General features: G+C 45.3%; 1 protein-coding gene across 1 annotated transcript in view; it reads right to left on the bottom strand.

Moving 5' to 3' along the window:
- Positions 1-13,678, bottom strand: part of IRAK2 (interleukin 1 receptor associated kinase 2) — a 50,917-nt gene that overhangs the window by 9,308 nt on the left and 27,931 nt on the right. Inside the window, exons 4-9 of the mRNA XM_081072134.1 lie at positions 10,556-10,644; positions 8,689-8,883; positions 8,541-8,605; positions 6,110-6,224; positions 4,487-4,596; positions 2,673-2,868 (exon numbers count right to left, since the gene is read on the bottom strand). Coding sequence (XP_080928260.1) covers positions 2,673-2,868; positions 4,487-4,596; positions 6,110-6,224; positions 8,541-8,605; positions 8,689-8,883; positions 10,556-10,644 — 770 coding nt within the window. The remainder of the gene's footprint in view (positions 1-2,672; positions 2,869-4,486; positions 4,597-6,109; positions 6,225-8,540; positions 8,606-8,688; positions 8,884-10,555; positions 10,645-13,678) is intronic.

Here is a 13,678-nt window from a genome sequence, read left to right as displayed (position 1 = left end):
GGTAACAGAGTCTGAGCTCTGGGCCTGGCTCTGCCATTTTCCAGCACAGACACTTGCTCAAAATCTAGAACATGAGACTATCACCATACTTCCTCCAACTACCTATACTACTCAGCTGGAGTAGAAGGTTTGATTAATTGATAGCAAGGTAGGGAGGCTGGAAAACCAAATGAGTGTGTAATACCATCAGTTTTACATATATACATACACACACACTTACACACACGTATACATTCATATGTATATATACACACATATACTATATGCATATACCTGCACTTATACATAAAATATATACACACGTATATAAATGCATATATACATTACATATGTATACACACATATATCTCTATATATACATATATCTATATCTATATACACACATATATACACACACATCCTATATTTTAAAGATAATTTCATTTTAAAAACCCATCAGAAATGGAAAGCAAACACTGCTATGTCAATCTCAGGAAAGAAGAAAACTCATTTGTAAATATTTATTCTATACAGAAAATCTCAGCAACATCAATAGCATGTTTCATCCATAGACAGTGAGTAACATCATTTGTTCGTTAATTTATCTGCTCACAAAAGGAGCACAGACCTGAGTCAGTGTAAGCTACCACAAAATTGACAAGCCGTGATATGTGTCTTAGTAAATGGGAAATCTGCTTTGAACAGGAATTCTTTGCAGAGATAATAGCATGGAGGTTAAGGGCTTCTGTAGTCAGACAGGCCTGGGTTAAAATTCTGACTCTGTTCCTTATATGTGCAAGTGTTCTTTGGGCAAGTAACTAAAATGTGAGCCTGTGTCCTCATGTGGTAAATGGGGAACTAGTGGTTGTGAATATAAAGAGTAAGTACCCCACCCTCAGTGTCAAATCTCTCTCCTACAACCTCTCCAGAAGCAACTCATAATAGGTTCACATTTACTGCCAAGAATTCCTCACTCCCAGAGGAAGGGCTCCGAGGGTTAATAACAGACTGGCAGTGACCAGGAGGGGGCAGCAGAGGGCACTCCTGCAGCAAGTGGACAGGAGCCAATTGAAAAGGGACTCCCCATCAGCTCCTGCCAGAAAACGAGGGAAGATAAAGGGAAAATGAATAAACAAACATTTCCTCTGCCTCTTCCACACAATAGGCTCTGTGCAGGGCCTTTTACAGAGGTCCTTTAATGCTCACCAAAAAAAAAAAACCCCAAAAAAACAAAACTGAGAAATGCAGCGTTCCCCATATGAGGAATCAAAATTCAAAATCATATTGTCAGTCGGTGGCAGGGCTGAGAAAATGAGTGCAGGGAGCCAGTGGGCACTGAATGAATGAATGAATGAATGAATGAATGAATGAGTGAATGAATGAATGAGAAAGCCAATTGTTACACCAAAAGCTGAGTTAAAATGTCAAGAGTAAACAGAAATCAGGAGTTTGGGTATGAAGGTGGGAATAATAAAAATAACCACTATAATAATAATCTTCATATGTGCAGGATACTATGCTAACCAGTTTATGTATATTATCTTATTAATCTCCACATGAATCATTACCCCCATTTTACAGAGGACAAAACTGAGGCCCAGAGTTATAGGTGATGTACCCTAGGTCATTTAGCTGAAAGTAACTGAGCTGGGACTCAAATCTATGCTCTTAAGCTCTGCACTATAGTGTCTGGCAATCTGCAGGTTCAGTCCCACCAGGTCTTAAAAGAGCAGGAGCCTGGGCGAGCCCTGCTGAGCTTCGCTGAGCCATTCAGTGGGGCTGATGGGGCCCAGGAAACCAGCAGGGTCAATGGGCTGGGAGACAGAGGAAAGCGGAATCTGACGTGTGGAGACTGAACTAGGAGCAGAAGGTGGCTTAGGGGGAGTGCACTAGCGGGGGAGGTAGATAGGAGACTGTGGTCAGATAGAGGAAGTATAGAGTTCTCAAACCTATTTGGCCATGAGCCTTTAAACACACCAAGCCTGTAAAGATCTCAAGGAATTGGTGTGCTGTAGAAACATACACTGGAGACTGTTACCCCCAGACCATGAGCCCGTGGGAGTGGGATTGTGTTTGAATTATATTTGCAGTCCACACAAATTCTATACACTGTAATGACAGACAGGATGGTGGTGAGGAGGGAGGTTGGATGAGTAGATGGATACTGAATGGATGGGTGGCTATTGGATGGATGGATGGATGGATGGATGGATGGATGACTGGAAAGATGGATGGCCAGATGGACAAAACAGATAGACGAACAAACAAGGACAAATACAAGTGGATAAATAGATGGCTGGCTGGCTGGGAATCAGGGGACTACCTGTAGCCCACTAGAATCTGGACACTCATCAGTGCCTTTACTTGGAGGATCGGCAAACTTTTTCTGTAACAGACTATATAGTAGATATTTCCGGCTTTGCAGCCACAAACCAAGTCTCTGTCACATAGTCTTCATTGTTTTTTAAATTATTATCATTCAATCTTTTGTAAATGTAAAAACTATTCTTAGTTCTAGGCCATACAAAATAGGCCATAGGCCCGTTTTGGCCTGTGGGCCATAGTTTGCCAACCCTTACTATACTTTGATGGAACACATGTATGAGCCTCTATGATAGCCTGCGCTTACAAAGGAGCTGTGGGAAGGACACATGAATGTAGGCCCAAGTCTAAGCAGAGAAAGAAGGTCTTACTATTCCACAGCTGAAGATGTCCACTCGCTTTGTCAGCTGTCCCACCCTGATGAAATCTTCTGGCAGATATGCAGCTGAGGCTTGGAAAAGGTGGGTCTTCATCACAGTGTATTTTGATCTTTTGTTGACAGGACACATGTGAGCCATTGGATGGGCCAGCATGGGGGTCAAGTTTTGGTCTAGCAAAACATTGGAGCTGTGGAAAACAAAGCAGAAAGAAACTTCTCATTTGGGGCTGGACAAGAAGAGGTTGCCATGGAGACCTTTTTGGAAAACAACTTAGCAGTGAGTACTGTCAGCCTTTGCAAGTTAGGGTCACTGAAGACCCTCAACCTGGAGTTTCTGAGCCAATCCTGAGAGGAGAGCCCACTCCCACCAGCAAATGGGGAGGAGCTAAGATTAATCCAACTGCCTCAGAAATGGCATTTGATGTGACCAAAGAGAGGCAGCTATCCTGATCCCCACAGACGTCCACCCTGGTCAACCTCAGCTGGCCAAGCCCATAAGTTGTGCCGGCTCAGTCACTTCTAACGCTGTTCTGCCCCCGAGCTCTGGCCCAGCTGACTCAAGGCTAAATGCCAGCATCCTCTGGCACTGAACCTCCCCAGATCGTGGGGAATAAGAGCAATAAACATATTCTTGGACCTAATCATCTAAACCATGGGAGTGAACTCTCAAAAAGTACTGCAAAGTGGTAGGAGGGACAAAAACACTAAGCTACATGTGTAAAAATATTCAATGTAGAACTAATACCTCATAGTTTTTTTTCTTTAAGTATATACTAATTCTAACGTCCACTATTAGGAGTGTGTAAGTAAATTATGGGCAATCCCTGCAATGGAAGATTAAGAAGTCACCAAACATGATAACATGCAATGTGGGGAAATGTTTACCATGTTTAAATGAAGAGGGGGAGAGAATATAATTGGTAATCAGGTGACCATGCTACCTTAGAGCTAAGAATTCTGTGTGGGCAGGGGCAAAAAAAGAAAGAGAAAAATGGAGGTCGGCTAGAGTCAAGGCAGTTAGCCAGGCCGACCTCTCGTCCTTTCATTTCCTTTCTTGCTATTACAGTTGTTTGTGCAATCAAATAAGAATCAGGGGAGAGGAAAGAGAAAAGGCTTCCCCTTGCCAAACAGAGAGAGGACCTTGGGGAAGAATGGGTCCCACGGTTTTGAGCTCCATTTTGCCAAATTCTCTGGAATTTTCTGGACTCTCTCCCCACACTGCCAGTCCCCAGACAAAGATCTCTTGCTGTTGGATGTTTGGGAGCATGATACTGAGACGCTGGCGTGCATGTTAATCTGCAGGAAGCCTCCCTGACTCAAGTTGCTTTCACTAACAGGTACACAAGTGTGTGTGTGTGTGTGTGTGTGTGTGTGTGTGTGTGTGTGTGTGTGAGAGAGAGAGAGAGAGAGAGAGAGAGAGAGAGAGAGAGAGACGGTGGGGAGCAGGTCTCTGAGAAGACCCTGAGCACAGAGCTCAAAATCCCAGGGGGCTTGGCAGACGTGGCCCAAACACCAAGGACCAGGTGCAGACCAGCTGGGTGGGAAGTAAATACATCAGGGTCGTGGGGTGCTTGCTGGTAACACACCAGCTCAGAAAGACAAATGTGGTGACAGGCAGGCAGGTCACGCTGACAGCAAGCAGAGACACACCCCAGAAATACTTCTTTCTGACAGTATAACAAAAAAAGAAAGAGACTCAAGGTAGATAAGCTGGGTAGAAAAGGCAAAAAGGCAACCAGAGGAAGAGGAAGGGGACCCAGGAATGTGTGCTGCCTCATCCCTGCAGCCTGAGCCCACCTCTCTCACCTCTTAATGTTGCTGTGGATGATATCCAGGCTGTGAAGGTGCCCCACGGCACGAAGCAGCCCTGAGAAGATGCTGATGCGCTGGGGCCAGACGAGGGGGTCCAAGCCACCCTAAGAGAAAGAAAGGACTTCTTAAAGCCCCATGGCAGGGTCCTGGGCTCCTGTCTCTCCAGCTCTTCATACCCTCTGCAACAGGGCTCAGCCAGGACGGTGTGCTGGCAGGATGCCAGTCTTGACACAAGACAGATCTAGGTGTATGTCCTAGCTCAGAGAGGCAATAGCTGTGTGACTTTGGAAAAGACACTCAACCTCTCTGAGCCTTGGTTTCTTCAGATATAAAACGGAAATGTGAACCCCTATGCTTTAGGGTTGTAAAGGTTCAAAGGAGCGTATGGTAGGCCCGTAGCATAGTGCCAGCCACACATTGGGTCTTTGATAAACAGCAGCTATTTTAGTGGCAGCTATTATAGTGACAGCTCTACAATTTTTCTCTAGGAGAGGCTGATGCGGAAAGGAGCTAGGGAGCTTGTATTGACACACCAGGGATGTGGGCCTTACACCCATTTTATGTGTGTTTGGAGAGACTTCACAGGCGCTGATGGGGATTGTGACAGAGCGCGGCTAAAGTCTCCCCACTGCCCCAGGTGCTGCCACTATTTCCTAAGACTGAATTTCCAGACTAACTCACCACTTTGTTTTCAAGTCATGTCTTAGGTCCCACACCCTGTAAGAACTGGCCTTGTTAATAGATTTCTTCTCAAAAACTCTGAAATTTGAAGCCACATGAATGTAGTTTAAACCACTGCCCTGACACTTATCAGCTGTGTTCCTCTGAGCAAGCCACTTTGCCTCTCTGCGCCAGAGACTACTCTTTTGGAAAATGGAGAAAACCTCTTGGGTTGTGGCAAAGGCTGGAGGAGACATGTGTAAAGCCCTTGCACATAGTGAGAGCTCAGCAAAGCAAACATGAATAACTGCTTTGTTTGGTGCCACCCAAAAAAGCCATAATTCTGTTGTGGAGTAACTTTTTTTCCCCTTTGTTTGAGGATTTTATGAAAGGATGTTTGTTTTAAAAATTATGATTTTAATAGGTATTATAGTCACATGGTATAATATGTAAAAGGTACAAAAGGATATGTAGTAAAAGTTTCCCTCCCGTCCTGTGCCACAGCTATCTAGTTCTCCTCCCCAAACGCAGCCAAAGTACCAGTTTCTTGTATCTTTCCAGAGGTATATTCCATAAATACACAAGCAAATACACATATATTAGAATAGCATTTTTAAATAAAATTTTGCCTCCACTTTTCCATACTCTGTATCTCTTAATGCTTTTCCTTCTCCTATTGTACTGGCTAGCACCCCCAGAACGATGTTGAATAAAATTAGTGCTATGGGACCCTTTGTCTTGATCTTGACTTAAATGAAATGCCTTGAGAAATAAATTTGTTATAGGTTTTTACCTGAAAATGTTTAGCCAGATCTTACACATTCTGACCCAACTTTTCTTCTTGAAGGGCCTCTCTGGATCGTCCCTGTCCCCTCCGGTCATCTCTAAGTCCTTAACCCTGATTCTCTAACTAGTTGCTTCCTGGTCCTGCCGTCTGACCATGACCCAGCCCCTTACCTGACCCTGAAGTCTGTCTTGTAAAGAACCATTTGCCATGTAGGGGTAGATCAAGCCATAAAACTGTTTTCCAGTGCAGAAGCCCAGCAGAGGTAAGACGTTGGGGTGGCAGCATCTGAAATCAGGTATCGGTGGAGGGGTGAGGACTCAGACAGAAAGAGTCATCAAAGGCTGTTCCACTTCCTTACCGCCCACCCCTCTTCTGCCCTCTCCACCACCCTGAGGGCCCAGCACCAGCATAGAAAGATGAAAATTGCCTGTCTTCAAGGAGCTGGAAGTCAAGTTGCTTGAACTTATCCTGCTTCACTCCTCTGAAGCATGACACCTTAACCACCCCATTTTCTGGGGTAGTTAAGAGATTTAGAGATTAAGGAACTTGCCCAAGGTTACAACTAACAAGCAGTGAAGCCAGGATCAGTAGGTCTTTTCACTCCCAGAACTGGAGTTCCTCCCCAAAATCCCCGGCTGCTGGGCTCTAAGTCACCCGTCCCTCCTGACTCTCCTACCTCTCTGACCACTCTTGGCCTTTTTCACCAAGACCCTCCTTCTTTACCCCTCTCTGAAACCTGAGTCTCCCCAGCTAGGCTCATCATCTTGACTTATTAGCTGCTCTGCCAGGTATCTCCCACTTCTATGAGAAACGCTCTCAAATCTCATTTCCAGTCCCAGTGCTCTAGATGAGCAGCCTAGACTCAACAAGCCCCAAACCCGCTTCTCCAGCCATAGTTACTGTCACAGTGAAGGGTACCACCATCCATCCAGTTTCCTAGAAACCTCTTTACCTCCCCCATCTAATTAGTCACCATTCATGGTCATAAATAGCTTGCCAAACGTCCCTTTCCTTCCCCCCTCCTCTGCTTTGGGTCAGACTCTGATGGACTCTCCTCAGGACTGTTGTAATGGCCTACTGCCGGATCTCTCTGTTCTCCTTCACTCCCCCCAGGCCATCCTACTTCACACTTCTCATATCATTACTTATTTACACTTCACTTTCCCCACCAGACTTCTGAAGGCAGGGGCTCTGTATTCTTCAGTCTGCACTTCCTAGAGCCAAGTTAAGGCCTTGACAACTCACATTTGCCAAATCAATGAATGAAGGAATGACTGCCAACTCCAGGAAGGCACGACGCCAAGGTGGAAAGGTATTAGACTTCCAGTTTCTACTAAAGTGTATGTGTATATAAGTATGTGTATGCATGTGTGCATTCATACATATGTATGAATAAAGATTAAAGAATATACCAAAATAATACAAAATATTAATTTGGAGATATTATGAAAAATAGGTGATTTTTATTTTTTTATTTGTAATTTTCTTATTTCTTAAAATACTCTACAACTATCATGCATTATGTGCCCAACGCTGCATGTTGGCAGAGTTTCTCAGACAATGACTTGCAAAGGCTGAATGACAGCTGGTGTCAAGCATATGACAGGTGCCCAATACGCATTTGTTAAGTTCAGTGATGGCAGAACCAGGACAAGTCCACAGGTCTCCAAACAGTCCTTCCCCTTTTTTTTTCCCCAGTCCCCACGCAGCTCTGTGACAGGGAGGCTCACTGCACTTTTCCAGCCTCAGTTTCCCCATCTATAAAATGAGCAGGTCTGAGGGTGGCTTTTGAAGGTCCATAAGGACCTTCAAGACCAGAGGCCAGCAAAATTTCTCTGTAAAAGCTAGACAGTAAATATTTTAGACTTCACAGGCCATATGGTCTCTGTTGCAATTACACAACTGAGCACTATCACACAAAAGCAGCCACAGATAATACAGAAATAAATAAGCATGGCTGTGTTCCAATAAAACTTTATTGAGGACACTGAGATTTGAATTTCTTATACTTTTCCTGTGTCATGAAATATTCTTTTTCTTTTTCTTTTTTTCAAACCACTCTTAGCTCTCAGGTCATATAAACACAGGCAGGGCCAGATTAAGCCTGAGGGTCATTTGCCAGATCCTGCTCTAGAGCGCTAGGATTTTAAAATGGATTTGCCCTTAGAGTTGGTATCGGTAAGTGTCTGCCCATCTTAAAAAATGGCACAGGAAAAAAAATGGGACAGAAACGGATTTCTTTCCTCCAGGATGAAAGCAGTTGAGCCAAGTGAACCAAGGTTCTTTTATAATTCTAATCTATGCATATAGTCGCTATGTAGAAAAAGCATGGACTGTGCAGCTAGACCAATCTAGGTTTAAATTCCAGCTCTGTCACTTACTAGCTCTGTGATGTTGGACAAGACACTTAACTTCTCTGGGCCTCAATTTGACCATATGTAAAACAATGTGATAATAGTAGCTACATTACAGGGTTCTTGTGAGGATTAAATGGGTTTATACGTACAGAGCGCTTAAAACATGCTTGTCACATAGGAAGCTCTCCATAAGGGTTAGCTGTCATCATTATTAAACAAAGTATTTTCCTAAGGGGAGGCTTACCTCTGATAAATTTGTGTCTCTGCCTGGAAGAATTTTTCAACTGATCCTGGACCTGAGCAGGGCATCTGAGGGAAAAGACATTGAAAGGTGAAAATCCAGCCTCACCCGTGCAGCCTCCACCCCCTACTAGAAACCAAGAAGTGCTCACTTCTCTGAGCTTCTTGATGACAAATGGTGTGCCCTGCCTTTGCCCTCTGTAGATGTCAGCAAAGGTCCCCTCGCTGATTTTGTGGGTTTGGTTGAAGTTATCGGTTGCCTGAACCACGTCCACCTCACTCCAGAAAAGGCTTTCTCCAGCCAGGCTCGGAAGTGTTTCCTGCTTAGGAATAGAGGTGCTGCAATCCTGGGGATTCAGAGAGAAGAGACAGAGATTCATACTGAATTAATATGGAACATGCTATTTCCCTACTACCTCAGGAAATCTTAGAACAGCAGAGCTGAAGCGATGGCCTGGATCACCTCAACCAGTGAGGAGGAATGGTAAAAAGAGCAGGAGCAGGGCCAGCTCAAATCCCAGCTCCTCCCCGAACTGGCTCTGTGACTCTGGACAACTTACTGAACTTTAATGTCCTCATCAGCAAAAATGAAGATAACAATTGTACCCTGGAGGGTAATTTTGAAGATGAACTAAAATGTGAGTATTCCTGACAAATGGTTGATATTTGCTTTTTTTCAGTTTAGAAAGGTGAGCATCAAGGAAGTCAAAGAGCTGAGGTGAGATCACACAGCTGGTCAATGGTCTAGCGGGTGCCCCTGGTCCTATACGTGGTACACATGCTGGGTGAGAAGCAGGACATAGGGTCACATAACCAAACGCGATTCTGTAATCCGAGCTCCAGAGCCTGCTCGCGTGTGTAAGCCTATGAAAAGCAGCTCTGTTTCAATAACATCTCTTCTTAAAAATAGGTGTACATAAACTTAAGTTTGTGAAAGTTACATATGCTCTAATAAACAGTTTTAGAAAATTGGGGGCATTCCCTTAACCCCATTATCTACTTAACTGTTAGCAAAGTTTAGTGTATTTCTTACCAACTAGATATGTAAGGATGTATTTAACAAATTGAAATCATGACACACACATAGTTTTGATATCTGGTGTTTTCATTTAATATGATGCCATGGTCACTCTCCCAAGCTATTAAGTCCTCTTTAAGAATGATTAATTTTCAAAGGTAATTAAAACCCTGTGGAAGTGACAGTCTCCTTTATGGGAGTGCTTCATTAACCAGACCCACGCAGAGCTAGCTTCTTCACCAGGCACCCTGCCCACAACACTTTTAGGGGTCCATAAAACTGTTTTAAAATCAGAAGAACAAAAATGAACTTTTAGAGTGGAAGAAGATGTTTTAATTTTTAATCTAGCTTGAATTACATTCATCTTTATATTAACTCAATCGTAAAATATAATTTTAAATTTTTTTTAAATGAAGGAAAGGGCCCATGAAGGCACAAATGCCTAGACCCACAAAAGTCATATGTGGCCCTAGACCCAAGTCACTGAAAATTCAGGATAACTCAGATATATTTTCAGTTGAAAAGGTTGACGGGGAGGTAGTTTGAAAGCCAATGACAACCACAACCAATTTATTTTGAGGGGAAGGAAGATGCCAGTTATCATCTCTCATTTAAACACAAACAATGGAAAAGCTCATCAAAAAGAGTATTCATGGGGCATCCGGATGGTTCAGTTGGTTAGAGGGGAGCTTTTGGTAACAAGGTTGTGGGTTCAATTCCCTCATGGGATGGTGCACCCCCTGCAACTAAGATTGATAACGGCGACTGGACTTGGAGCTGAGCTGTGCCCTCCACAAGATTGAAGGACAATGACTTGGAGCTGATGGGCCCTGGAGAAACACACTGTTCCCCAATATTCCCCAATAAAAAGACTATTCACTAAAGTGCACCAATCCCCACACCCCCACCCCTGTCACCCAGCCCCAGCTTTATTGATGACCAGTACTTATAGTTTTAGAAGCTCAGAGTAATTTGAAATCACTAGTGGATAGGGGATTTACCTTTGAATCAGATGAAGCAGGAAGGCTGGTTTTTAAGGTAGGAGGGGCATCTTCAGGAGGCAGGAGGTTGGTTCTGGCTGGAACAGGCCCTAGAAAGGAGAGACTGTGGATCAGGAAGTGGCCGGCTGGAGGCAGGCAGGAGGAGCCCGGTCAGTCCCCAGACCAAGCCAGTCTCTGATTCATTCCACAAACACTTATTGTCCATAATGACAGCTGCCATATCCTGATACCCCCAGGCACCACCCAACACACTTCTCATGCCATCACCTAATTGAATCCTTATGACAGCCCTAGGGATTGGTCCTATAAATGATCCCCATTTGATCAGTAGAGCAACAGTTACTAGAGGTGGCCACCTGCCCAGGGCCACACAGTAAGTGGCAGTACCAACCTTCAAATGGAATGCATCTGTGTGACATCCAACCCCTACATTGTCCCACTTCCCTTGCAAGGAGCAGAGAAAAACTCAGAGGAAAATTAGCTATGAAGCCTGCCTTCCAGAAACCTCCACCATGGCAGGAATGGCAATAACCAGCCTCTGAGGTCAGAGGCAGGAGAGGCCGGCCAGAGGGGCTGGGATATCCAGGAAGGTTTCACAGAGTTGAAAGAGCATTTGAGCTGGGCTTGAAAGATGGGGAAATGTTTCCAACAAGTAGATATGAGGTAGGAGGGCACCAGCCCATGCGGAGGTATGACAGTGGGAAAGCATCATGCCAGAGACTGTTCTAAATGCCTCACTTGGGGCCAGCCCAGTGGCTCAGGCAGTCGGAGCTCCGTGCTTCTAACGCTGAAGCCTGCCGGTTCGATTCCCACATGGGCCAGTGCCAGATGGCTCAGTTGGTTGGAGCGCAGGCTCTCAAGCACAAGGTTGTCGATTCGACTCCTTGACTCCCTCAAGAGATTGGGGACTGCACCCCTCACAACTAAGATTGAACATGGCACCTTAATCTGAATCGCTGCTGAGCTCCCAGATGGCTCAGCTGGTAGGAGCCCATCCTCTCAACCACAAGGTTGCTGATTCGACTCCTCAAATCACACAAGGGACGGTGGGCTGCGCCCTCTGCAATTAACAGCGGCAACTGGACCTGGAGCTGAGCTGCACCCTCCACAATTACAATTGAAAGGACAACAACTTGACTTGGAAAAGTCCCAGAAGTACACACTGTTCCCCAATAAAGTCCTGTTCCCCTTCCCCAATTAAATCTTTAATAAATAAATAAATAAATAAATAAATAAAATCAATAAATGCCTCACTTAACCCTCATTTAACCTCCACTACAGTCCTAGGAGGTAGGTACCACTATTCTCTACTTGTTACAGAGGGTGAAACTGAGGCCTCTGAATAATTGGGGGCCGGCCTTTCCAAGGGAAGCTGACCTCAGGGTTGCTGGCCACATTCACCAGCTTCCCGTACGTATTTCTGGTTTATGACATCAGGAAAGGAGTGATTAATCTGAAACTTCGGCCACACACAATAAAAAATAATTCAGAAGGCTGAAAATAGTACCAGGGTGAATCAGCCCTGCTAAACTATTGATCCAGGAAGCTCATAAAACAAAAGTCACCTGGTACAAAACCTGAGGCTCTTTCGTCCACCACGGAGCCCGACAGGAGGGGCATCCTAAACCTCTCTCCCTGGGTCTGCTCCCGCTCCTAGAGTTGGTAGGAGCTTTTTGCTTTTCTTTTTCACATTTTTCAGCATTAGGTATATTTGAAAGAACTAAATTTGAGAAGGTACCATGTTTGCACACGCACAGTGTATCAGACAACCTGAGCATGGGGCACTAAACACACACACACACAGGTGCACACACACGTGCTCTCAGTCCATCAGTGTACTCGAACTGTAAACTGAGCTTTGGGGTAAGAGCTATAGCTCAGACACCGGAAGTAAACTTTAGCTGAACAAACAAATAAAGTACTTAATAAATCCAGAATGAAAAATAGAATAAACAAAATCAGCAACATGCCACAGACCAGCTGCTGGCAGCATAACTGACCTAGAGTCCTGCTGCTCACGCAGATCCATGCCCACATCTGCACCCAGGCCACGCTTCCCACAGGCTGCTCTCCTCCCCCCACGGGGAATGCATGCAGAGGGGAGTCTCAGGGGAGAGCCAGGACTCTGATGGGGACCCTGGTCTTTCCAAAGACACCCACTGAGCCTGCCTTTGACTATAGGCAGGCAGTACCCTCCCACCCAGTCTTCCCACCCTCTTTCCTTCCCTGGGGTCCAAAGGTGCCCCCAGCCTTGCCTAGCTCTCTCCCCATTTTTCTCTCAGGCATTTGTCCTACGAAAATCCTTGCATGCTCATCGTGGTTTCTGGAGTACAGGCTCCCACTGGCCCACAATGCAGGGACCCCCACTTTGCAGAAAGATGTCCTGCCACTGCCACCCCTGTGATGAAACCTCGGCCCCTGCCCTGCCTTCTCTTGACCTTGGCCCAGTACCCTGGGCCTATGCCCCCCAAACTGCGGTCACATTCAATCACCTCCTAGATGTTGACCACGTCTCTGTGCTGCCTCACTATGAGTTACTTGATGTTTTTCTTTCAATCTACTTTAACTCACATAAGTATGCATTTGGCCTTGAAATCCCTAGGTTTCTGTACATGTGATGTATATTTTTTCTAACGTCCATGTTCTCATGTACCACTGGGGACACAGGCTCCACACTCCAAGAACACTGCTCCAGGCCGACTTGATCTCCCTCCTGCTTCTTTCCTCGAGTGCTGTGCCATCCCCGCTCCCTGGCCGAGTGCTGGCATCAGAGCAGGGCTGCACAATGGCCCCTGTCCTCTCCAAGGTCACTGCTGACCTCACACAGCCAGAACTTATGATTTGACTTGATGCTTGGGGTTCACTTTGGGGGCTGTACCAGGTCCCTTGGGTTGGGGGGATCACTGAGATCTACTCTTGTGACAAATGAGAGCTACTAGTAGTAGTTGGAGGAGTGTCTGAGTCTATTTATTCCTGTGGTTTTGGAAAAAAATAAAAGGAATGGGATTTGGGCCACTACTGCAAGGCTGATACATCAGATAACAAGGAGCCCTTGCTTTGCCGATGCTCATGGAAGAACTGGGTCAGGGAAGACACTGGGCTACATAAGGGTCATTTCCAAAA

This window comes from Rhinolophus hipposideros (genome assembly GCF_964194185.1).
Source record: "Rhinolophus hipposideros genome assembly, chromosome: 14".
Taxonomy (NCBI): Eukaryota; Metazoa; Chordata; class Mammalia; order Chiroptera; family Rhinolophidae; genus Rhinolophus; species Rhinolophus hipposideros.
This window is presented reverse-complemented; position numbering and strand designations above follow the sequence as displayed.